Source organism: Coffea arabica, chromosome 5e, assembly GCF_036785885.1.
Source record: "Coffea arabica cultivar ET-39 chromosome 5e, Coffea Arabica ET-39 HiFi, whole genome shotgun sequence".
NCBI lineage: Eukaryota > Viridiplantae > Streptophyta > Magnoliopsida > Gentianales > Rubiaceae > Coffea > Coffea arabica.
Window position 1 is genome coordinate 52,211,582 of NC_092318.1, and position 23,401 is coordinate 52,234,982.

The 23,401-nt window shown below is 37.5% G+C and overlaps 2 protein-coding genes across 5 annotated transcripts; one reads left to right on the forward strand and one right to left on the reverse strand.

Annotated features, from left to right (window-relative positions):
- Positions 1 to 7,143: 7,143 nt before the first annotated feature.
- Positions 7,144 to 10,048, reverse strand: LOC113688068 (gluconokinase-like). 4 transcript variants are annotated; one of them, XM_027205704.2, is made up of 6 exons: positions 9,902 to 10,048; positions 9,422 to 9,556; positions 8,866 to 9,001; positions 8,672 to 8,714; positions 7,905 to 7,984; positions 7,144 to 7,816 (listed from the first exon to the last, which is right to left on the reverse strand). In XM_027205704.2, exons 3-6 carry the CDS (start codon positions 8,882 to 8,884, stop codon positions 7,386 to 7,388), a joined length of 573 nt encoding a protein of 190 aa, XP_027061505.1. In that variant the 5' UTR covers positions 8,885 to 9,001; positions 9,422 to 9,556; positions 9,902 to 10,048; the 3' UTR covers positions 7,144 to 7,385. The 4 variants fall into 4 exon arrangements, with proteins under 4 accessions (XP_027061505.1, XP_027061506.1, XP_027061502.1 ...); XM_027205705.2 differs by having other exon boundaries at positions 9,295 to 9,595; positions 9,902 to 10,024; XM_027205701.2 differs by having other exon boundaries at positions 8,866 to 9,556.
- A 3,236-nt stretch (positions 10,049 to 13,284) lies between these two features.
- On the forward strand, positions 13,285 to 14,469 carry LOC140007109 (uncharacterized). Its single transcript, XM_072049824.1, has one exon. The coding sequence runs from the start codon at positions 13,285 to 13,287 to the stop codon at positions 14,467 to 14,469; it is 1,185 nt and encodes a 394-aa protein (XP_071905925.1).
- The last annotated feature ends 8,932 nt before the right edge of the window (positions 14,470 to 23,401 follow it).

Here is a 23,401-nt window from a genome sequence, read left to right on the forward strand (position 1 = left end):
CCATTGCTGATAAAATACAAGAATTGATTAGTTAACATCTAAAAGATATCCCACTAGGGACATAAATCTCATACCAACTCGTTGATGTTCTTTGCTCCATTCAATTTTCTCATGGGTTATGAAGAATAATTCCTCTCCGATTAGACAAGTCTAAGCAGTAGTGAGAAGTTGATGCAAAAAAGAATGGTCGTCGTGACATCCTCCAACGGGAGAGTTTCTGGTGGTAGAATAAAATGACAAATAAGCTTCTTCGTAATCTACTTTACCCTTGTTTTACCACGGTAATACTCAAACTAGATGGTAAATTATTATTATTATTATTATTATTATGATGTTTGTCAAAAAATTTTTGTGGTAAATTATGAACTTACAGTTGAAAAGCTTCTCTTGAATTTGTGGTGCTGGGGTGTGTGGAATTGGCCCTGAATCCCGATTTTAAGCAGAAAATCCTAGAAAGACAGAAGGACATAGGTGTAGGCAGAAGACAGAACATAAAAGAAAAGAAAATAAGAAAATAAGAGAGGTGAAGGACGGATAAGATAATGATCGATTTTAATTCAGAAAATGTTCCCCAATTTGCCTTGTTAAAAAGAAACAAGGAAAAAACACAATGTGCAGGGCATTCAGACAAACGGCACTGCTCTGAAAGCACAGAGAGGAAAAGCAGAGAGACATGTGCAGGGACAAGTTCAGAGAAAGGATCCTGATTAAAGCTTTGATGTGGAGGATGATGTAGAAAGATAAGAGGGAGTGGGTTTTGAATTGTAGTGATGTGTTTGTTTTGGTGCCTCTGTAGCAGCGGTAGTGACTGAAGCAAACTTGCAACGGCTGTAAAATCATCCATCATTTGCATTTTGTCTTCATCATTTCACTTCCACATATTTCTTCCTTCACGCAATTTGGATCAAGCTTCATTGATGGTGAGCTCTATTTCCTTGAACAAGAAGATTTTTGAGGTCTCTGTTCCCAAACTCAATTCCTTAAGCAGCCGAGGATGTTTACACTGTATACATATTTGGAAGGAGTGCTATTTGAAATGATTATTATAATATTTTCTGCGATTTAATCTACGTGAGATAAAAATATGATTAGAAATAACGATAAGTGGTTTATGTTGTATATGATACAACTAAATAAATATCTACAAAAACATTTTTCTCCTTCTAGGTAAACTGAAAAATCCAAGTTATAAGTATTTTAATTTAGAAAATTATGATTTGATTAGCAAAAAATACAAAAAAAATTATATACCTTCGCATTAGGGTCGAGTTGACAATACACTTGGAAAAGGATTGTAGTAATTTGTGTTTAATTTCAACAATGCATAATTCATGCTCTAGCAAAAAGATTTTTAGTATTTCCTTTTCTTTTATTGGAATATGATATGCAATAACTCTATATATATATATATATATATATATATATATATATATATATATATATATATATATATATATATACATGCATATAGACACACACACACAATAACTCTCTCTCTCTATATATATATATATGGTCGTGTTAATTGCACACGCATATTGTGTTTATCTTATCATAGATTTTTTAATATTGTTTTTATTTTTCTAAGATCAGTAGAAAGTGACTGTTATGCCATTACGAACTATATACTTAGAAAGTAGTAACATTTTCTTAAAAAGGATAGGTAAGATTAAGTAAAAAAAGTATATAAATGTAGGAGAGGATAATAATTATTAGTACATGTATGTATATATATATATATATATATATATATATATATATATATGAATGGCTAAAAAAAATGAATACTAAATGTATTAACGGTGGCATCCGTTCTTTAATTCAAGCAGCTCAAATTCATTTAGTACTTGATAGGAAATGGAGTCGAGTGAATTGTTGAACCAATCATACCCGAGCATGCAAATTGTCTGACACAATCCAACATCTGAGCTGAGTTGTGTTAATTACTGCGCGCATCACATAGTTGCAGGGTACGTCAAGAGTTTTCATTGTAGAAAGATTGTTGTTATATGATGTTCCGTATGATCAAATACAAGATGAGATGTTTCTTCGAAAAGTGGGTGTATCAACAATCGTCCAGGACATTTGAAATCATTTCCTTAATTGAAATTGTTTGAAGAATGCCGCGTCTGTGCATCATTGTCGAGTTGATAGAATTTCTGCGTAAAAAGAGAAGTCTATCCATGCATTATCGGTGTCTTCTACTGAGTTGAGATCTTGCTCAGGGTTTCCATCAGAAAGAACATAACCGCTAATCCTACTATTATTATTCATGAGATAATGAACATGCAGTTTAGTTTTACAACGTTGTGAGGTGACTTTCAAGTGTTGCTCGTATATACTTGGAGTTGGAATCATTCATTCTTTAACGCCTGTCCTCTCTTTACTTGACAAGTACTGCAACACTTAAAAAAGCCATCCTTTCAATCCACACCCATACATATATATATATATATATATATATATATATATATGCATATATGTTCATGAGTTGCCTGATCAAATGATCATAATGCACCTCTTAATTAAGTCAACGAGAACGTGTCCTTTCTCGCTTTAATTTGCGTCTGTTGTTTATGCCAATGTGCTTTTCTGAAATACTCCAGTTAATTGAATTGGAGATGGCAAATCACTGAAGTTGGTAAGAAATGGCATCCTCTTTGGAAATCGAAGTTAATAATTGGACAAAACCTCAATTAATAATCACTCATAGCGAGAGTGTTTGGTCCGTTGAATTACAAAAGCATGCATGATAGAGAGAGGCAGAGAGGTGTTGGAGGTCATATATGCATTAATATCCGTGATATATTTGGGCAATAATGGTGACCGAAAGTGGAGTTTTTTCTGAAGGCGATTGAGAAAGACTTGAAACCAGAAAACAAGAGATGGAAAAACTTTAAAAGAGTGATAGTGAAACTGAGTTCTGCTTTTGGAGACAGTCCACCCAACCATGAAGGTGACTTAGAAGGCGACGCTGGTGAATAGTGACAACAGCAATAATAAGAAGCTCCCTCTCATTTCTGCATCCTACCTCCTGAACTAAAGCTGACCCCTCCTGCATTCATGGTTGGTCAGGCGGACAACGATTTCTGCGTAAAAAAATACCACCACATTATCCGTAGTTGCGCGTCAAAAAATAATTAAAGTTTATGTGCTGAGACAGTTTGATCAGAGTCTTTCTTCAGCAATTAATAATGGGATGAACATACCCTAATTTAAGACTAAAGAAAATAATACTACTATGTTCTTTTCCACAATTTTTTTTTTTTTTAAAAATAATAATCAAAAGAATGGGTATCGATCGATGGTCCAAATTAAAAAGGGCCATCTGCCAAGGATAATTAATTGATTCATAATCTCAATTGGCCATGAATAACAAACAGCATGCGCGTAAGGCAAGATATGAGTCAAAATTAGCCTAACTTGATTTGGATATATCTAATTAATTACTCAAACGTGGACTCGTGGTTTTGCTCTGCGTGGACCGGACTATGATTGCAATTATTATCCACTGAATATATATTTGCATACAGCTGAAATTAGAACAACCAAACATATTTATGATGATTGAACTGAAAATCTATCCCTCTTGTTTGTTTTATCCGATCTGATTGTTTTATTAGTATATGACATTATAAATAATTTCTTCAGCTCACATCACATGTGTGTGTGTCATGTGTCATATATATATATATGTATAAAAGGGAAGACGGTGAACATAAGTGACTAACTAACTGACTGACTGACTAATAAGTCGGGGAGTTGATTCCTTGAGAAAGGGTAAAATTACAGAGAGAGAGAGTTGATGATTGGGAAGCAGCAATTGATTTTCCGATTTCACCAGGTCTGATAAGCAATCGGCATGTGCACTGCACGAAGTGACTTGAGGCTCCAATTATTATGGGGCGCTGGCTGAGACAAAAAGAGGTATTCATGATTTGACTTGGATCCAAAACCAAACAATTCTTTGAATTGGAGATTTTGGACACTGACAGATTCGAATCCGCGTGGAGGATTAGGATTTCTGATTAGAACGATCCTCCAACATGAATTCCAAATCAACGTGCAGCTGCGAAAATTTTGTCACTACTCTCACTCCCAATAAATAATTGTCAAAATGGCATTAAGAACTCATAAGCGCTCTGCCGGTGGTGCTTAATTAAAAAAGGTTCATAGGAATACATACATATACATATATATATATATATCAAAAGGCCAGTCTTCACTTCGATCACCCTCCTCCATGTCTCCTCTTCTAATTCTGTGCTTGATTCGCAAAGATGGCTCCTTTGAGGGATACATGCATGATCAAATTACATGTGACTGAAGAAACGATGACGTATTTAATTGTCAATTGATTAAATCAAATCAATTTGTAGGACCTAAATCTTTTGAAACATTCGGACCCCCGAAGAATAGACAATGCATGGAACGATAAACACAGAAATTTATTACTAGCTCATAAATTAGTGACGGATTAGTTAAGAACCACTCAACCAAAAGCCCGGATTCTAGCTAAAAATATGATAAAATCACGTGAAATGTCCACATTCGTGGGTGACCGCGAAGTATCAAGGCAGCCCCCTCCGGGTCACTTCACACGTGTTGTACCCGAAAAAGACACTGGATTTCGGCAACTTGGACCTACCCGAAAGAGAATGTTGACTTTGCCTCGACCTTAAAAAGCCCCACCCACACGTGAGGGCTTTCTGTTTTATGCTTGCTTGTCGGGCCCTGTGCGAGAGGCCCAGTTGGCCCATCCGAAAACGCTGTCTCCAGCAGTCGCAAATGCTGCTGCATCCACAGCAGTTGCATCACAGGCAATTCCGGCTTCAAAAGTATAATTTAGGCCTCTAATCCTGAAGAAAAATATCATTACGATTACTAGTTGTTGTTATGTGCATGAACTTGTTGAGGTGACATAGCGTCATATGTGACACAATAATGCTGCCTTCTGTATTATTAGATAAACCATTGCCATTGCTTAGACACACTTTCTTAACTTAATAATAAATATTAATTAACTTCCTTTCTTTTTCTTTTTTTTCATTTCCAGAACATGTTAAAGATTAACTTGTTTGACTACAAATGCCACAACAAGCTTTTCTTCTCAAATAAAGAAGAAAGTGAACAATGGTATATACCCATATAAATACGTATCCATGAATTGTTTTGGGGGGTGAGGTGATGGAGTGCTGTCAGCTGTGTAGGATATTCAGACGCGTAGAAGATAGAGAGTATTTGATGCTGCAAAAGGTGCACGACTAAGACAACGTCGGTCCTTAGTTGTAGTTTGTTAATGTTATCCCGATAAGTGACGAGAAGCTATTGGGAAGTCTGCATCTATATTATGTACTCCTAACATCTATAGCAGCGGACAAGCTGTTTTTCTATTCGTGTCAGAGATAATCTAAAGACTTGAAAGAAGAATTAAAGCAATAATATACGATGAAAGGTCTTCACAATGATGATGCATGATAATGACATGATCACGAATTAAATTTGTTATCAAATCGAAGTGGATAAGAAATGTAGGGAAAGAATGTGGCAATTGAGACAATAATTATGTTTGACAGAGAGAAGGCATTAAAATAAAGAAAGAAATAGGCCTCTGTTCTGTTCTGTTATCAAGGCAAGGACTCTTTTGTGGTCTTGTTAAGTAGCTGTTTGTACAAGTGTATGGTATTGGTAGGCTCAACTCAAAGATTTTTCCTTTAGTTATTACACAAGGGGTAGTTATCAAAACCTGCTTCGATCATTTTGTGACAGCTTCAGCTGACTGCTGCTACGATTGGAACTCGTTAATTTAATTTATTAGCCAAAGTCAGGAGTTGTTTGGCTAATAAATTGGTTGGTTGTAAGTTTAGTTAAGTGTTTGGTATGCACAAAAGTCCGCTGCTGAAATCACAGCAGACTTCCATTTTGAATAAACTGCAGGAGACAGAGAGAGAGAGAGATTATACATATACACATATATATCTTTCTTGTGTTTAATAATACATGATGATAACGATGCTCAAACCTCTAACGCTAAAGGAGTTGGTGGAATGTAGACATTTTACAAGGAATATTTGGACTTTTTCAAGGGGTAAGTGAGTGAGATGAGATCTTTGGCCGGTGACATATGCTGCAGAATTATCAAGAAACAGGTCGAACTGGTGCAATTTGCATGGCGCGGCATGATTAATCATTAATCCTTCCTCCTCAGATGTCTTTTGTCTCAGTATTAAAGGGCAAAAAATGCTGCTGTTTATTTAAGGATTCAAAAGCAATTATCTCCAAAATGTGGTGACATCCAAGCTTAATTAAATTTTAATTGAGAAAAAAGAAAAAACAGATGATTTTGGACCCCAGCTTCTGGAAAAAAAATTTTCGATGATTCACGTATCCATTCTATAGACAAACTCAAACGTCACGAGCTTTTTTTGGTCCAGACCCAAACCAGGAGCAGACCAAGTAACAATCGCTGGAATCAGAGTGCCTAATGGGCCGGTCAATCCATGTTAATGACAATGTCCAGCGCATCGAATTCGCCTGTGAAGTTTCTTTCACCCTCTTTATTTATTTCATTTGTAGATAGTGTACTTTTTTACTTAAAAGCTAGCACTCAACCATGAAATCTCGCCCCGTCCCACATCGAAAGATCGTGGAATAGTTACTCTGGATTTAAGGTTCACAGGTGATCCGTTTGGTCACCAATTGGCTGAATCGGGTTGCTTTGTGGGTCCCCCTTGTCTTTGATGACTCTCTGAGTGTTGATCTAACTATGTGCGTGAGTTTTTGCCGTCCTGTGAGACAAAAAAAATCACTTATTTGGCGAGGTTGTGCTAGGGGGGGGGGGGGGAAGGGGGCTTCTGTATCCCTCGTCTTCTTTTTTGCTTTCCAAAGCATTTCAAAGTCATCTTTCAATAATGTTGGCGTGAAACCAAAACTACACTTACTTGGTTGTATGCTTCCTGCGCTTAACAAAAAATTGCTGATAAGTAGCGCAAAATCCTCTTTATACGAATAGCTATCAGAAGAGAGATTCTTTGTTCCCCCCACCTCCAAAACACCAAAACAACAAATTGCTCCAAACAGATTCTTTTGAGTTGTCTAATTCCCAGAAATTCTACAGCAAATGCAGTTAACCGCTTTGATCAATTAGGGAAGTGCAAATACAACACGGTATATCGTGCATTTCTTATTCCATGATAGAAAGCTTCTTTAAAAAAAAAAAAGACAAAATCTTCTTTTAAGACAACCAAAATAGTTGAGATTAACAGAGAAATCCAACTTTGTGGTACTCTCTGAAATTACAAGGAGAGTGAATCTGCCTGGGGGCAGTCATAAATGTAGTAACCACTTTATCCCACGGCCTGTGAAAAACTGGTCAAATGCAGTATTCAAGGACTTCGCTGTGACTGAGGTTTGATGATCGAAGCTTGTATGATGATATTCACAATAGCCTGGGGTTCTAGCGTAGCATCAACCTTAAGCACACCTTCAGATTCATCAATATGAAGCAAATCCATTTGGGACTGCAAGAGCTTTGCGGGCATGAAATGTTTCCCCTCTGCGGCTCTCTTCTCCAGCCGAGCAGCGAGCACATCAGCCTGAGCATGCAACAATACAAATTTGACTATAGAAATGTAAGAACCTGGTTCATAACTTGGGTCTGCAGATCTAAGAATTTCTCTGTAGTGCTTTTGTAGAGCTGAGCAACCAAGGATTACAGTTCCTCCGTTCCCTGTACTTCTTCTTAGGGCATCTCTCAGTGTTTCAAGCCACGGTATGCGATCTTCCTCAGATAGAGGTATCCCATTTCTCATTTTTTCTGATTTTAATGCAATTTTCACCGGTCAATATTGTCACTAATCAAAACAGGTGGACATGGCAGGCAAAATGCCGGCAGAAAGAATTACCTCTGTTAGCTTGTGGATGGTAATCATCAGCATCGATATAGCAGCATTTTAAAGCTTCACCTAGCATCTGACCAATGGTTCTGCAAATGCAAAATAATAATACCAATCGAAAATGAGTATCACACTAGTTTTCTGGAACACAGTGAAGACGTAAATATCCAGAGTTAAACAACTCATCTAGTAGTCTACATAAAAGCAACATGAAACAAAGGAACCTTTAGTTGACTGAAGCAGGTGTTGGCTAATGTCCTGAAGTATAGAGCTGAAAGTGTATACCTTGGTAACTTCACAACAAAATTTAGCAGGGCAACCAATAAAGCCAGGTAAATACGCCTTGGAGCAACATCTAGAATCTACTTTCGTGCCATTGTTTAGCTGTTGCTTTAGGGAAAAAAAAAAACAAAAACTTGGAAATGTAACAGAAGTATTTACATTTTCTTCCTAAATGAGAAACTTTCAGGACACTACGTAGATGCAGAAATACAACCTAGAAAATATTGCAACTTTTGATATATTACTAATTGTTAAATGAAAAAGTAGGTTCCTATGGCGACACAATTTATAGGACATGTAAAACTTCCATTCTTCCTAGTTCAAAGTTCACTATAACAGAAAGATCAATACCATTCTTCTGCGGCCATGAAAAGATCAACAACAACAACTAATACCTCAGAAAAGATTGTATCGATAAACAGACATTTAACGATGTACTACTAGTGAAAAAGAATGGAATCAAATAGAACTTTTGACTGAGGTTTGAGACTCACGATTTCCCAGCACCGCTAACTCCCATTATGACAATAGCTTTTCCTGTGGAGCAGAATGCATCATCAGAAATTGATTAAAAATAATAAAACAGGAACAAGAAACAGAACATTCAGATTAGATATAAACAGATTTTCGATAGACAATCATCCCCAAAGTCAAAGAGAAGATGTGAAACGCAGAAGCCAAGAACTACCTTTCCAATCCGGTGCCATATCTGCGCAGATCAGAATAGATAATCTTGGGGGGGGGCTTCAGCTCATGAAAACAGATACAAAAATCAGAAGCCCATTTGACATCTTTACCAAACACTGCTTCCTCAAGAAATGCCCCTATACATAGTGTCGAAGAAAATTCAAAAGATAGGACATTTCCGGATAATACTTCATTGGGCATTCTCATTAATTATTCTCCCCAAGATTACCATTAAGTTTTGACTGAAAGTTGACAACCCAAACGAGTTAACAGCCAAAACTAAAGAACGAGCATCTGAGCCTAAAGACCAGAGACGTTAAACAAGAAGATTTACGAATGATCCAAGAGCTTTAAGTGCTAACAATCACATTAAAAGAGCTGAGAAGAATTTGAAAGACAGCAATCAATTACAATTGAAAACTGTACTTACTCGTCGGCGGTCTAATATACCAAAGCAGCCAACAAAACAACAATAAAGAAAAAGGTTAGATGATTTTGCAGATTTTTTTTTCTTTTGGTTTTGTTATTGGCTTTCCGGCGTTTTATTAATAACTTACCTGGGCTATTGCCTATTGGTGATGATAATATTTGCTGGTACTGCCGTGTCAGACGTTTGAGCGCAGCAGTAGTAGGAGGAAGAACGATCGAACTTGTCCACCGGCCACCAACCACCCAAATCCAGGCCGTACATCCTGTATTTACCTCAATTAGTGCTGCACGAGCTTCTTCTTCTTTTTTTTTTTTTTTTAATAAAGATAAGACGGAAAATAAGAATGTGTTAGCTTTGTTATAGACTGACTGCTCTTAATTAGTACTATTATCTTCCCAAATAAAATTACAGATAACTCTTATTTACTAATTTTTTTCAATTTTTAAAATTCCTAACGATATAAAATAGTAGTAACGATTTAGAGAGCTGTATGTGTGTTCATGACTTTGAAGTTACCATCCTTAGCATAGTATGAAAATACTCCATGCTTCATCTCTGTGCATGAGAAGAATAGAGAGTTACTATTGAAAATTTAGAGAATGAAAACCTGGAAATATGGCAGACAAGATTGGAAGAGCAGGGATTGCGAAGGTGGTTTCGGAGGGTTGCCCGGCCACTCTTTTCTAAAATTGATCTTTGCGGGGGGAGCAAATTCGGTGGCAGTATAAAATTCCTTGACATTTCCTCGAGATGTTAAAATTTTTTTAATAAACGTATAAAAACAAAACAAAATAAAATAAAATATCCGGGGGGGTGAAAGTAGCGGTCAAAGATTTGCATTACTGTCTCTGTCTCCCACATCAAACCCACATTAATATCTGCATACATTCTTTTGATCAAAATAAACATTCCCCAAAACCAAAATCCCTCTCTTCCTCACAGCACCAAGCACTAGGCGCCCCACTTGGGTGCGGGCCTACCTGCTGCCTTGGTGCACCCGCCTTCCCTCAATTTCTCCCCCTCCACTAAGCAACACTTCTCCCCCAGGCCCCAACACAACCCCAAAAAAGGCAAAAAAAAAAAACCCTTTTCATATTTCTTTCTTTTTAATTATTAATTCCAAAATTGAATACTTTCACGCTAGTTTGTCTCCCTTCCAGCCGTTGGATCAGGTGACCGGTCGTGGGAATGGAGGGACTTGGACCGTTGGTGGTCAAGGATAATTCAGAGGTCAAAGGCGGCAATCGTCCTATAGTACTCTAAACGATAGTTGACTTGACGTGGCCCAAGAAAGGAAAGAGCGAGGGACGGGACACGTGGCGACGAGGAGGGGCCATGACGTGCACGTGACGTGAGATTTAGGACCCTGTTTTGGGGCAACAATGTCAGGGATTTGAGATCTGGTGGTATTTTGATTCATTTCAGGGATAAGAAGGTAAGCTGTGAACATGGAAATTGAGTAGTGGTAGTAGAAGTTCAATGCAAACTTTCGGTGATGATGTTGCTGACTTGGCGAATTTGTTATAGTTGACCCGGGCTGGGATGGTTTTCACCTTTTTTTCATGGAAAACAATCCAAAACTTTTGTTTGGACCAATTATTAGAAGGCAAGGTTTGATTTCGATACAACCCCAGGCTAGTGCTAGTTTTTGGGATCTAAAGATTCCACTGGTCAAATGAAAATGGATAAGAATATGCTGTTATGGCTACTCTTTCATGCTCCTATAATCCTATGATGTTGATTGAAATTCGAGAAATGCATAAAATAAGTTGCGATGGTGGATGATGAACCTTTGTCATCCTTCCAAAAAAAAAAAAAAAAAAAAAAAAAAAAAACCTTTTTTAGTACAACTTGTAAGCTAAATGACTGAGTAATTAGCGTACATGTCTTAAAGTAATTAATTAGCGGACATGTCTGCTAAGGAAGCAAAACTTCGGTTTTCTCATGCTGGGGAAGGAAGGACACACTTAAACCACACTAGATCTGCTAATTCTATCTTCAATTCCTCTGGTATTTAATTTATACGTTCATTCTCTCACTATGAGAGCCTCTTTCTCTCTACTCTAGAGAGAGAAATCTCCCTCCTTGGGAGTCGTGCTTTCTTTTAACAACATCTCAAAATCCGAAGCCCAAAATAACTGATTTTTCAGCAAATCTCTTTCCATTTTTAGATTTCTTTCCAAAATAAGCATTTCTGTTAAGGATTTCAATCTGTCTTAGTAGAGCTCGAGCTTTCACAGCTAATAGCCATATAACTCATCATATAAATTTTGCGGGATTGTTCGTTGTGTGTTTCGCTGAGTTCTTCCGGTCTTTTACGCTCTTCTGGTTTGTCTGGTTTTTGCAGGTTTTTAGATAGACCGTTGATCTAGGGGCGTAGCTGAGAGGTCAAGGAGACGAAGTTTGGGGAACTGGAATACGGTGACGATTTCGGAAGCTGAGCTGGTTCTGCAACGATCTGGATCTGGAGGCAGGATAGTCTGTGGAATCAGTAAGAATGGAACAGATAGAAGAGGTAATGCGAAAATTCTCCTTATCTGAGAGTGAGAGGGAGGGAGTCTGTTTGGGGAAGGAGGAATTGGAAAAGGGAATTAAGGAGTGTAGATCAAGCTTAATAGGGCGAGTTTGGGGAGAGAAGGTAGCTAATATTACTGGCATGAGGAGTTTTGCCAGCAGTGTGTGGCCTCAGTTGAGAAATGTTAAAATTACTGAGATTAAGGTCAATACGTTCCAGTTTGTATTTGAATCGAGGAAGGATATTGAACTGGTGCTCAGCAAAAGACCTTGGATCTATGATGGCCAACCTCTGGTATTGTTGGAATGGCAGGTGAACCTGGAGGAGGAGGAGCAGGCCTTTAGTAGGACCTTAGTGTGGGTTCAGGTTTGGAACTTACCTCTTCACTGGATAACAAAGGAGGCTGGGTGTAAGATAGGAGGAATATTTGCGGGGGTTAGAGAGGTTATTATTCCTCAGGGAGGAGGCAAGGAGGGTAAGCATCTGAAAATTCTGGCGGAGGTGAATCTTAGCGAGCCTTTGCCTAGGGGGACTATGGTGAAGAGTAGTGGAGGGACTAGATGGATCGAGTTTAGGTATGAAAAATGTCCAGATTTTTGTTTCTGTTGTGGGAGGGTAGGACACAATGAGAGGATCTGTACTAGGAAAGGGATAAATAGTGACAGGGAGAATCAGTATGGCAATTGGCTTCGAGCCAGTTTCCCTAGGAGTCCAAGGAAGAAAGGCAGGAATGAAGGGGAGCAGGATACTGCAGAAAAAGGGGGTTTCAGGGACCAAAATTTAGATGAGGAGAAGGGGACTCAACAGTGTCCGTTACTGACCTACACAAAGGAGTTTCATAGGGGGAAAGGGAGGGTAGAAAGTTCATCCCAAGGGATGGAGGGCCAAGGTACAGTAGTAAGGAGGGGGCCAGGGGAGGAGGAGGAGGGAAAGCAGGAAGGTGAGGGGGGTATAAAGCATGTGGGAGGGGGGTATGAGTTCACTCATGGGGGCCATGTGCGGGAGGTGGTTAAGGGAATAGCAGAAGTGGAGAGGGAAGGAGATCTACTGAACCTCAAAGAAGTAGAGGTGGTGAGTGTGGATAAGGGAGAGAGTAGTAAGGACACCATGTGGGTTGACGTTGAAAACAACACTAGGGTGCTGGAGGGAATGCAAGGACAGGAGGGGGAAGGGGGAAGGAAAACAGATCTTCAGGAAGGTAAGGGGCATAAAACCACTACAGGGAAGTATAGGGTGAGTAGAACCTGGAAAAGACTTGTGCAAGAGGTGGGAATGAGGAAGCCACTGGCTGAGATAGATATGCAGCATGGCCAGGAACCAGGGAAGAGGAAAATGGATGGAAGTGGGGGTGAGCAGGCTGGGAATTTGAGGGAGTTAGAGTGCAACAAGAAAGCCAGATTGGTTGGCGGGGTGGAAGATGTGATGATGGTATCTGAGGTGGTGGAGCCCTCCCTAAATGGGGCTCCCACACCCCAATGAGAGCTCTGGTGTGGAACTGTCGAGGTGCGGGGAGCCCCTTGACAATTCCCCAGCTTAAGGAACTTGTTCAAGTCCACTCTCCATCTCTGATTTTCTTATCAGAGACAAAGAAGAAGAAGAGTTTCATTAACTGTGTTAAGCAGTGGGTGAAGTTTGATGAGCTGTTTGTAGTAGATCCTGTGGGGATTGCAGGGGGTTTAGCAGTTATATGGAAGAAGGATATACAGGTGAAAAGCATTTTATTCACTAGTTTTACCATAGAATTATTAATAGGGGATCATAGAGGTGGTAGAGATTGGTGGTGTGTTTGTGTGTATGCCAGTACGGATGATAAGATTAGGGAGCAGCAGTGGAGGGTATTAGAGAGAAGGACACAGGTTTGGGGTGAGTGTTGGGCCCTTATGGGAGATCTGAATGATATTACTTCTAATGGGGAAAAATGGGGGGGTAGAATTAGGCCTGCTAGCAGTTTTGAGAGCTTCAATGGCTTCATTAATAGAACTGCTTTAATAGATTTAGGTTTTGTGGGAGTACCTTGGACATGGTGTAACAACTGGAATAAGGAAGGAGAGATTAAGGAAAGAATTGATAGGGTGTTAGGGACAAGGCAGTGGTGTGGAAATTTTGGAAAGGCTAGAGTTACTCATGTGGAAACAGAAGCTTCGGACCATTGTGCCTTAGTTTTGGATCTGACCCCTGTGGAAACGCCAAGGAAGAGGAGATTCACTTTTGATAGGAGATGGATCATGCAGGAGGGGGTTGGGGAGGTGGTTCAGGAAGCTTGGGAGATGGATCAGCAGGGGTCAAGATTATACAAAGTGCAAAGGAAAATTAGGCAAGTTCGAATGAACCTGTTGAACTGGAGCAAAAAGCTTAATTTGAATTCAAAAAAACAGATAAAGCAGATTAAGAAGGAAATTCAGGAGGTAAAGGGGAGTCAAGGAGGAGAGGGTAGAGCAAAAATTACTGGATTAAAAAGGAAGTTAGTAGAGGCTTATAGAAGGGAGGAGGTCTTTTGGAGTCAAAAGGCTAGGATTAAGTGGCTTCAGGAGGGGGACAAAAACACTAGCTTCTTCCATGCCAGTGTGATGAGTAGGAGGAACAGAATAGGATTAATGGACTTAAAAGAAGAAGTGGGGAGTGGTGCAAGAATGAGGAGGAGATTAGGGAGGAAATTGTAGATTATTTTCAGCATCTGTTCACGACAGATAAACCAACAGATTTCAATCCCATTTTGGAGGAAATTCCACAGACTATTACTGCTGAAATGAACAGAAAGTTGACAAGGCCAGTTTCAGATGAAGAAATCAGTCAGGCAGTCAATTCCATGCATCCAAACAAGTCTCCTGGACCAGATGGTATGTCCCCTATCTTTTTTCAAAAGTTTTGGCATGTTATTAAAAGTGATGTTATCAGTGCTGTTCAAAGTTTTTTTCACTCTGGTCATATGTTGAAGTCCATAAATGAGACCCTGATCAGTCTAATTCCTAAAACTGAATCCCCAAACCTGATCACAGAGTTTAGACCTATAAGTCTGTGTAATGTCATTTACAAGATCATTTCCAAGGTCTTAGTCAACAGATTTAAAACTGTGTTGGACTGTTGTATTAGTTCATCTCAGTCTGCTTTTGTGCCTGGTAGGCAGATTTTGGACAATGTGTTAATTGCACATGAGAGCATTCACTTCCTAAATAATAAAAGAACTGGAAATGATGGTTATATGGCTATTAAGCTTGATATGTCTAAGGCTTATGATAGGGTAGAATGGGTGTTTGTGGCAAAAATGATGCAAAAGATGGGGTTCTGTCCAATTTGGATCCAGTGGATTCTAGGGTGTATTACTAGTGTTACTTATGCTATCAATATTAATGGGGAGAAAAGGGGGTACATTAAGCCTACTAGAGGCTTAAGACAAGGGGACCCTTTATCCCCTTATTTGTTTCTGGTTTGTGCAGAAGGTTTTTCTGCTCTACTTAGGAGAGCTAATAGGCAGGGCAGTATGCATGGAATGAAGATTGCTAAAGAAGCTCCTAGTTTGTCGCACCTCTTTTTTGCAGATGATTCGCTAATCTTCTGCAGAGCGAAGGGGGGGGAGGCAGTGCAGCTGATGAAGGTTTTGGAAGACTATGGAAGAGCTTCAGGCCAGTTGATAAACAAGGATAAGTCCTCTATCTTTTTCAGTAAAAATGTCAAAGGAAGGAAAAGGGTAGAAGTGCTTAAGGAGCTGGAAGGTATGAAAGAGGTTAATCAAATCAAATATTTAGGACTTCCTATGGTCATAGGAAGATCAAAGAGACAGGTTTTTGATTTTATTAGGCAGAAAACAGTTAAAAAACTTGGTGGTTGGAAGGAAAAACTCCTGAGCCAGGCAGGAAAGGAGATCCTTTTGAAATCAGTGATTCTAGCTCTTCCATCATATGTTATGTCTTGCTGTAGGCTGCCAAGGACATTGTGTAAGAATGTGTGTTCAGAGATGGCAAAGTTTTGGTGGGGGCAGAAGGAGAATGAAAGGAAACTTCACTGGATTAAATGGGAGAGAATGACTGATATTAAGGCTGAAGGTGGTTTGGGATTTAGGGATCTACAGGATTTTAACTTAGCGCTATTGGGGAAGCAATTGTGGAGAATCCTGATGCAACCAAACTTGCTGATGAGTAGAGTAATGAAAGCCAAGTACTTCGCTGGGAAGTCCATATGGGAGGTACAACAAAGAGGTTCAGATTCATGGTGCTGGAAGAGTCTGTTAAGTGCAAAAGGAATACTAGCCGAAGGATTAAGGTGGAGGGTGGGGGATGGTAAATCAATTCATATTTGGGAAGACAGATGGCTGCCAGGGGTAGAAAATGGGAAAGTAAGGTCCCAGGAAAAAGATGACAAAAAGTTTCAAAAGGTGAGTGAGCTGATCAAGGATGGAAAATGGAACAGGGAGGTGGTGATGCGGGAATTTGAGGAGGAAGACAGATGGCAGATATTAAAGATCCCACTGAGTTTGGGAAGGGTCAAAGATAGGATCTATTGGGCGAAATCCAACTCAGGGGTGTATACTGTTAAAACTGGCTATAAGCTGATAAAGGAAATGAAGAAAGGACAGTGTCAGACTAGAGGTGCTCCAGAGCCAAGCATTAGCAGGAGGATTAAATCTCAAAGTTGGAGCTTCCTGTGGGGATTGAATATGCCAAACAAGCTTAAACACTTCATCTGGAAATGCTTACAAGGAATCCTGCCAACTAACACAGTAGTGAAGGGGAAGTGTGGCAAGGGGGACCATATGTGCAAGTGCTGTGGAAATAGTTCTGAGACATTAAAGCACTTGTTTTTTCTGTGTAGTAATGCTACAGCAATCTGGGAGGTGGCACCATTAAAGTGGGATGGGCTGGAAGTGTTTAGGAATAGTTTTTGGCATTGGTGGGAAGAACTTAGAGGAGCTGTGGTTCGGGAAGAGGGGAGGGAGCACATAATCCTCACGGTAAACCTCTTGTGGCAGATATGGAAAGCTAGGAATGATAGGCAGTTCAACAATAGGAGTTATGAGCCTATTGTGGTGGTCAACAGAGCACTGATGGACTGGAATGAGCATCACCTGGCACAAGGGAGGGGGTCAAGATATGAGACTATGGCAAGTGGAGAGAAGGAGAGGGATAGGGGATGGGAACGACCTCAAGAGGACTGGATCAAAATCAACACTGATGCAGCCTTAGATCAAAAACATAACAAAGCAGGGTGGGGTATAGTGGCAAGGAATGGATCAGGGGAACTGGTAGGAGCATGGGCGAGGCCAACTGAAGGCTGTGCAGAGGCTCAGGTGGAGGAAGCTTTGGCTCTAAGAGAAGCAATGGTAATTGCTAAGCAGATGGGATGGAGGAAGGTAGAGTTAGAATCAGATTGCAAGCTGGTAGTGGACAAAATCAAAGCTAGGGAGGAGGGAGTAAGTATAGCCACCATCCAGACGGATATCTGGAGTTTGATACAAGATTTTGACAAATGTTGTTTCTCCCACACTAAAAGGGGTAACAACTCTGTAAGTCACAATTTAGCAAAATTTGCTATAAATTTGTTTGATTCAGCTGAATGGAAGCAAAGCTTCCCAGCATGGCTGCTGGAGTTAGCTCGAGCAGATGTACAGGAGCAGTTGCTCTGACTTGATATCTTTGATACTTAATACAATGTTATCGTTGGGAAAAAAAAATTTATACGTTCGTTTGAGTTTTTTTTTTTTTTTTTTTTAAATCATGACTCCATCTTATCTTATCTGCCCTATCAAGCACTGTTATCTTCCGAATTAGTATAACTCAAAAACTTTTTCTTATGGCTAATTTTCATGTTTCTCTCGCTTAACATATCCTTCACAAGTATTTGATGTATGTGGGATGCAAAGGTGATTGAAATATGTATTTACATTTTTAGTCCCTTAATTCATATCTACTAATATTCTTGTCAAAAATAAATCACATGCATCTCATGCCTTATAAATTTTAGAGACAGAATTAGAAGATAGCAAGAAAAAAAAAAGGAAAAAAAATGTCCTTCGCATCTCTTTCTTGGTCTTATTTTTCTAGCCAAGAATGCAGAAACAATCACGGTTGCCTCCGGGCCCTATGCTTGTGGTGTCACCAATAAGCGCTGGCAGGCACCACTTTTGGTTATAAACTTTCATTAAAATTCAACTCTCATCCCACTCGACTTTTTGCATAAAATCTTATCTGAATATTAGTTTTACAAAAAATGAATGAATATGGGTGAAAAATAGAAAAAACACTAGCTGGTGGAATCTAATTCCAATATTAGTGTCTTTTTTTAACCCTACAACTAATAGAAAAAATGCTAGCGAATGTTTTTTTGGATATTAGTTGTGTTAGATTCTGTACACCATTATTTTCCTTTAACTATCACCCACCTTCATTTTTCTTTTTTTTAATAAAAAATAATATCAAAATCATGTTGTTTGCCAAAAAAATGTGCAGAGAGTTCAATTTTGTGAAGTATTATTGATAAAAAATGATAGCAGCCGATGGCGACACTGCCAGCACGGTGGTCAAAGGCAGCCATGGTTGGCGACACATTCTTGGTTACGAAAATAAGACAAAAAAAATACAAAATCAATATATGAGAGATGAAAAATCATCATTATCTATGTAAAGTATGTAAAAGGTACAAAACTAATATGAGAATGATTATTTGTATGATTTTCCCAAACAAATATTTGGTGATTCTCAACAGGTTTAGTTAAAAATCAACTAGATTTTAGCAACCCAACAATCTAAGAATCCGTTCAAATTGCTTTTTCTTTTTTTGTGAGTTCTTGAGAAATTTAGTAGAAAAATAATATTATAACACTTTTATGATTAGATATAATTTACATGAGATAAAAAGATGGTTGATATATATATATATATATATGTTAAAGGAATATATCTAAAAACCCAAAATAAAATGTGTACAAAAGAAGCATTATTGGGGCTGAACAACGGATTGAATTGCAAATCTAATACCCTGAATTTGAGTGAGGGGTGACTTTAGCAACCATCTGTACGGTTACACAGCAATGCTACGAAACAAGATAAAATGATGGTTAGAAGACAACATGTCGCAAACTAATAGTAGTTTATAGCCGTGAAGTCACTTAAATTGATGTTGAGGTTCTAGCTTTAACTTTTAAAATCTCGTATTCCTTCCATAATAGGAAGGCACTTCAACTTTCTTCTTTACCCCCTTCATCATTCGTAAAACCTCAAAAATGGAGAAATGAATTATTGTCGGTCATTTGCGTACATAATTCATAACTCTAATGTCTAATCACGTAGACAAAGTGAGTTTTGGTGCCACTCTGCTTAGAGCCACCATATCAGAGTAATAATTTGCTCTCTGAAGGTATTCCCGAACACAATAGCCTCTCTCCTTTGGGCTTTCAAAAGTTCAAGGGACTTTTATCACAAGAGCAGATTATAACAGAGCTATAATGAGCTGAGCAACACGCAGTTACAAGGATCTCTCGGCCTTCCCTGGTGAAATAGGAAAACTTAAGCTACCATAAGATATAAACTCGCTAAACCTTTTATTTGATTTTTCCTCGATGATCCTTCCAATTGGTAGGTCTCATCTATTTATACAACAAGCTTGGCCTCATTAAATGGCCTTTCGAAAAAGTAAAAGACAAAATACAATCTTGGCCTTTGAGAACACTTGGCCTTTTGGAAAAGTAAATATTAAATAACCTTTGGCTTTGGGAAAACCAAAGGTTGTCCTTTGAGACAAACAAGGGACAGTCAATGCATTGGGTCTTTAAGAGGACCCATTTATGTCAATATCATTCCATGCCCACTGGTAGTCATCATGTGGTGTGTCTGATGGGGTGGTGTCTGGATCAGTAATATTATATAGCTCGATGTGATCTTGATGTGCTTCTTTGTTTCTTCTTTTATTTTCTAAACTTTTTGCTTCTGATCGATTTTTGAAAATATAGGAAGAAGTAGCAAGTGATGTTGTTGTAGAAACCTGTGATGTATCATAGGGGTCTTGGGAATCTTGCATCACAGTATCATTCATCCTATCTTGATATTTCTTTTTGGCTCTTTTAATTCTGTTCCAATGAGGGTGACTAGAATGATAATTCCAGGAACCATAATGACCGGGCCAAATTTCAGGAGGAATGCATCTGTTTTTTTGAAAAACTAGTTTTGTACCCATTCGTTGAACGGGAATCGTCAAAAAAAAAAAAACTATTTTGTCAATTTTATAAAAATGTCGATATAAAATACAGATTTAATGTATAATCTATTATAACTTGTAATGTATAATCTATTATAACTTGTCTTAAGTATATTACTATGTAAAGTATACAAACTTATATAAATTATTCTTATAGAATAAATTTGAACATCTAATTCAGTGAATAATAATTCAAAAATGAAAAAAATAACATTCAACAATATCATAACATTCAAAAACTTGAAAATAAACAAAAAGTGCACTAAATAGTATCAAATAATATTCTACTCTTCAGAAACTTGTTTTGTTTTTCTTCTGTTTGAACATTCTCCTCGATTTGTCCGTGCAACTCAACATTTATTGATTTTCCATTATCACTACATGATAGCAAAACAGGATTTAATTAGCCACACTATTTATGGTATTTGATGTATTAAAGTGGGTAATAATTTTATAGCAAATTGTATTTGTAGACTTAGTTGACTCTATATTATACCCATGAAAATCTTGTTGCGTTGACCCTTGAACACCAACATACATAAATTTCACAAAATGAACCAAAATAAATTTTTCCCTTTGAGTTCATGATCACTCAAGAGGCATAGGCCAAATGCTTATAATATGAATATTTAACAGCAGTGTCAGACATAACAAAAAAAATTCAACTAAAGTAACTAATAGTAATAATAGCTAAAGACACAAATTTCGTGAAGAAATGTCTTAGTCAATTGATTATTAAAAATTTAAGAACAACATGAGACGTAATCAACAATAGCATTTACTTCAATAAAATTCTTACATTTGAAGATGAACATATTTTTTAAAAAAAGAATCTTTTGGCTCGCTGAAAACAATTTCATTACAAAAATTCTGGACAACAAAACACATGAAAATTTATATATATGAGGTGAAAATTTGATTAAAAAATATTTACGAAAAACATACGTAATTTTTGAAAAAAAAAATGGCAATCCATGCAAAACCTCGTTAGTCAAGAAAATTGTCAGTCTACCGAAGTTTTTACTTAGCATAGTTGCATCCTTTTTAAACTTTTCATTCATCTTGTAAACTTGAATCTTTCAACAATTGTTTGTTCTCATTTTTTTTGACATGTTTAAAAAATGAAAATTATCATGCATTCAAAACGGCCCAATAGGATTCCGTTTTAGTCAATGTCATGAGATTGATCTTCGCATTAATTAGTCAAAAGAAAGACTCCAAAGCTATCTACAGAACGGGTGCACCCATTTCAATGTACTGACGCGTGCATGACTGCATGTGCGATTCCCTTAAAACTTTTTTCTGATTCGATACATGTGACCAATTAAAGAAATTCGATGGAAATTCCATTTGACAAATTTTCAACGGATCTTGCTCGTTTTGTCATGTTCTGCTTACAAAGAGCAGGTGGAATAATTTTATCACTCAATTATTTAGAGTTATCTACTTGGGACAGTAAAATAAATATTTTACCCAAAGTGGTCTTTGAACCAATTAAAATATATAACATTTTGGGACTGAAAACGTGCATGTTAAATCAATTCCTATGTCTTCATACAAAACAAACAAAATAAAACAAAAATAAAATAAAATTCAAGATATGTTACTAAACTCTTATAATTAAAGATCAACAATATTTTTTTTTTAAAAAATATGTATTGAAAGAAGATGTACCTGATAATCAAGAGGAGGTTGGAAACTCAAAATCGATACTTTAATGTACCAATCGCTTGTACTGAAAATACCTAACCATGAATTTGATGCTTGAAATCAATAAATTAGAGGCTATATGGAATGTAGGCATAAGAAATAAGAATTGATAAAAATATAAAGAGATATTGATAAGAATATTAAAAGTAGGTTTATCTTGATTTAAATTGCTTAAAGTACATAACTTTGGGTAGGAAATAAGAATCCTATAATATTAAGAATTCTTATAGCAAATAAAACCACAATCGTCCAAATAACTATTTTTTTTGAAGAAAATATGATTTATTAATTGAAATTAGTTACTTTTCTACTTTTTGTAGTGATAACAATTCTTATCAGACTAAGAATTGATATATCTTATCGGACCAATCATATAATATAGGAAATAAGAATTGATATAAATTCAAACAAAAAAGGAGCAAGCCACGTAGGAAACTACTTGCCGTCTCGTTAAGCCACGTAGGAAAGAGAAAACATGAAACGATAAGAATGAAAATACGACTTTATTATATATATATGATGTATCTCTGTGCTTCTTCATATTCATCATCAAGGTCTAAAATAGTATGAGTCATTTCCTTATAAATAACTGCACTTGGACAAGATTGAATTTGGTTGTTTATGAGGCTGCAGGGTCTATGGAAATGAAAGAGAACATATTTAGTCTGAGTTGAGAATAATCCAGACCAATACGTTAAAGGTCGAAACCATTGCAAAAATATTTGGAGATTTGGATTTAATGGTTGATTAAAAAATGGTGATTGGAATTCCATCAAAATATGATATTGATGGCAAAGACACCAAAAATACCATAGCAGTGGTTTTGGGAAATCATCATGTCTTGCAATGAATATTTGACAGAAAGGGTATTCAGGATTAGTACCAAAGGGACTTAGAATTGATCCTCCATATGAACTAAAAATTTCTAGTTCATATTAATTTCGGATTCTTTCAATGTCTTCTTTTTCCCATGGATAAGGAATTTGGTAAATATCTGGGGGTTCTGGCTGGACGGGTGTAAACATAAGACAGGGTAGAACTGAATTGGTTATGGTTTGTTGAGGTAAAGGTTCTTTCCTTGAGAAGAAATCAGCAACAATATTTTTCTTTCCTTTGATATGTTTGACTTCAAAGGAATATCGTGAAAACCATGCTTACCATCTTAAAAGTTGTGGGTTTGGGATTATTTTTTGTTGGAATTGCAGCATTTTAGGAAATGATCCCATATCCATTTTAACCAAAAAATGATGAGATATTAAGAAGAAAGAGAATTTCTTTGTACCATTTCGTACTGCAAGAATTTTTTTGAAAGTGGAATGATAGTGTTGTTCAGAATTTTTGAATCTTCCACTGGCAAATCCACAACAATGTCTGGTTCCCTGGTCATCTTCTTCAAGAAGAATTGCTCCCTAATATCTGTCACTGGCATCAGTTTGATGAATTTTCTTTCCTTGAGAAGGGATGTTAAGGGTTTGAAGTTGTTGGAGAATTTCCTTCAATTTTTGGATTGCTTGGGTTTGAGAAGATCCCCACAGAGGGGGTGTCTTTTTTAGCATTTTAGTCAGAGGATTAATATGCTTTGCTGCTTTGGGAATAAATTCCCGTACATAGTTGACAATGCCAAGAAATTGCTGAACTTGTGTTTTAGAAAGGTTTTCCTCAGGAAAATATTTGACAGATTGTCCAACATGTTGTTTA

Excerpts from the sequence above, each read along its gene's own strand:
- LOC140007109 (XM_072049824.1), top strand. The coding sequence starts at position 13,285 with ATGAGAGCTCTGGTGTGGAACTGTCGAGGTGCGGGGAGCCCCTTGACA.
- LOC113688068 (XM_027205704.2), bottom strand. Across the intron at positions 7,985-8,671 it reads GTTAGCGGTGCTGGGAAATC|AACCATTGGTCAGATGCTAG; the intron begins GTGAGTCTCAAA and ends TTGCATTTGCAG. Across the intron at positions 7,817-7,904 it reads CCATCCACAAGCTAACAGAG|AAAAAATGAGAAATGGGATA; the intron begins GTAATTCTTTCT and ends CATTAAAATCAG.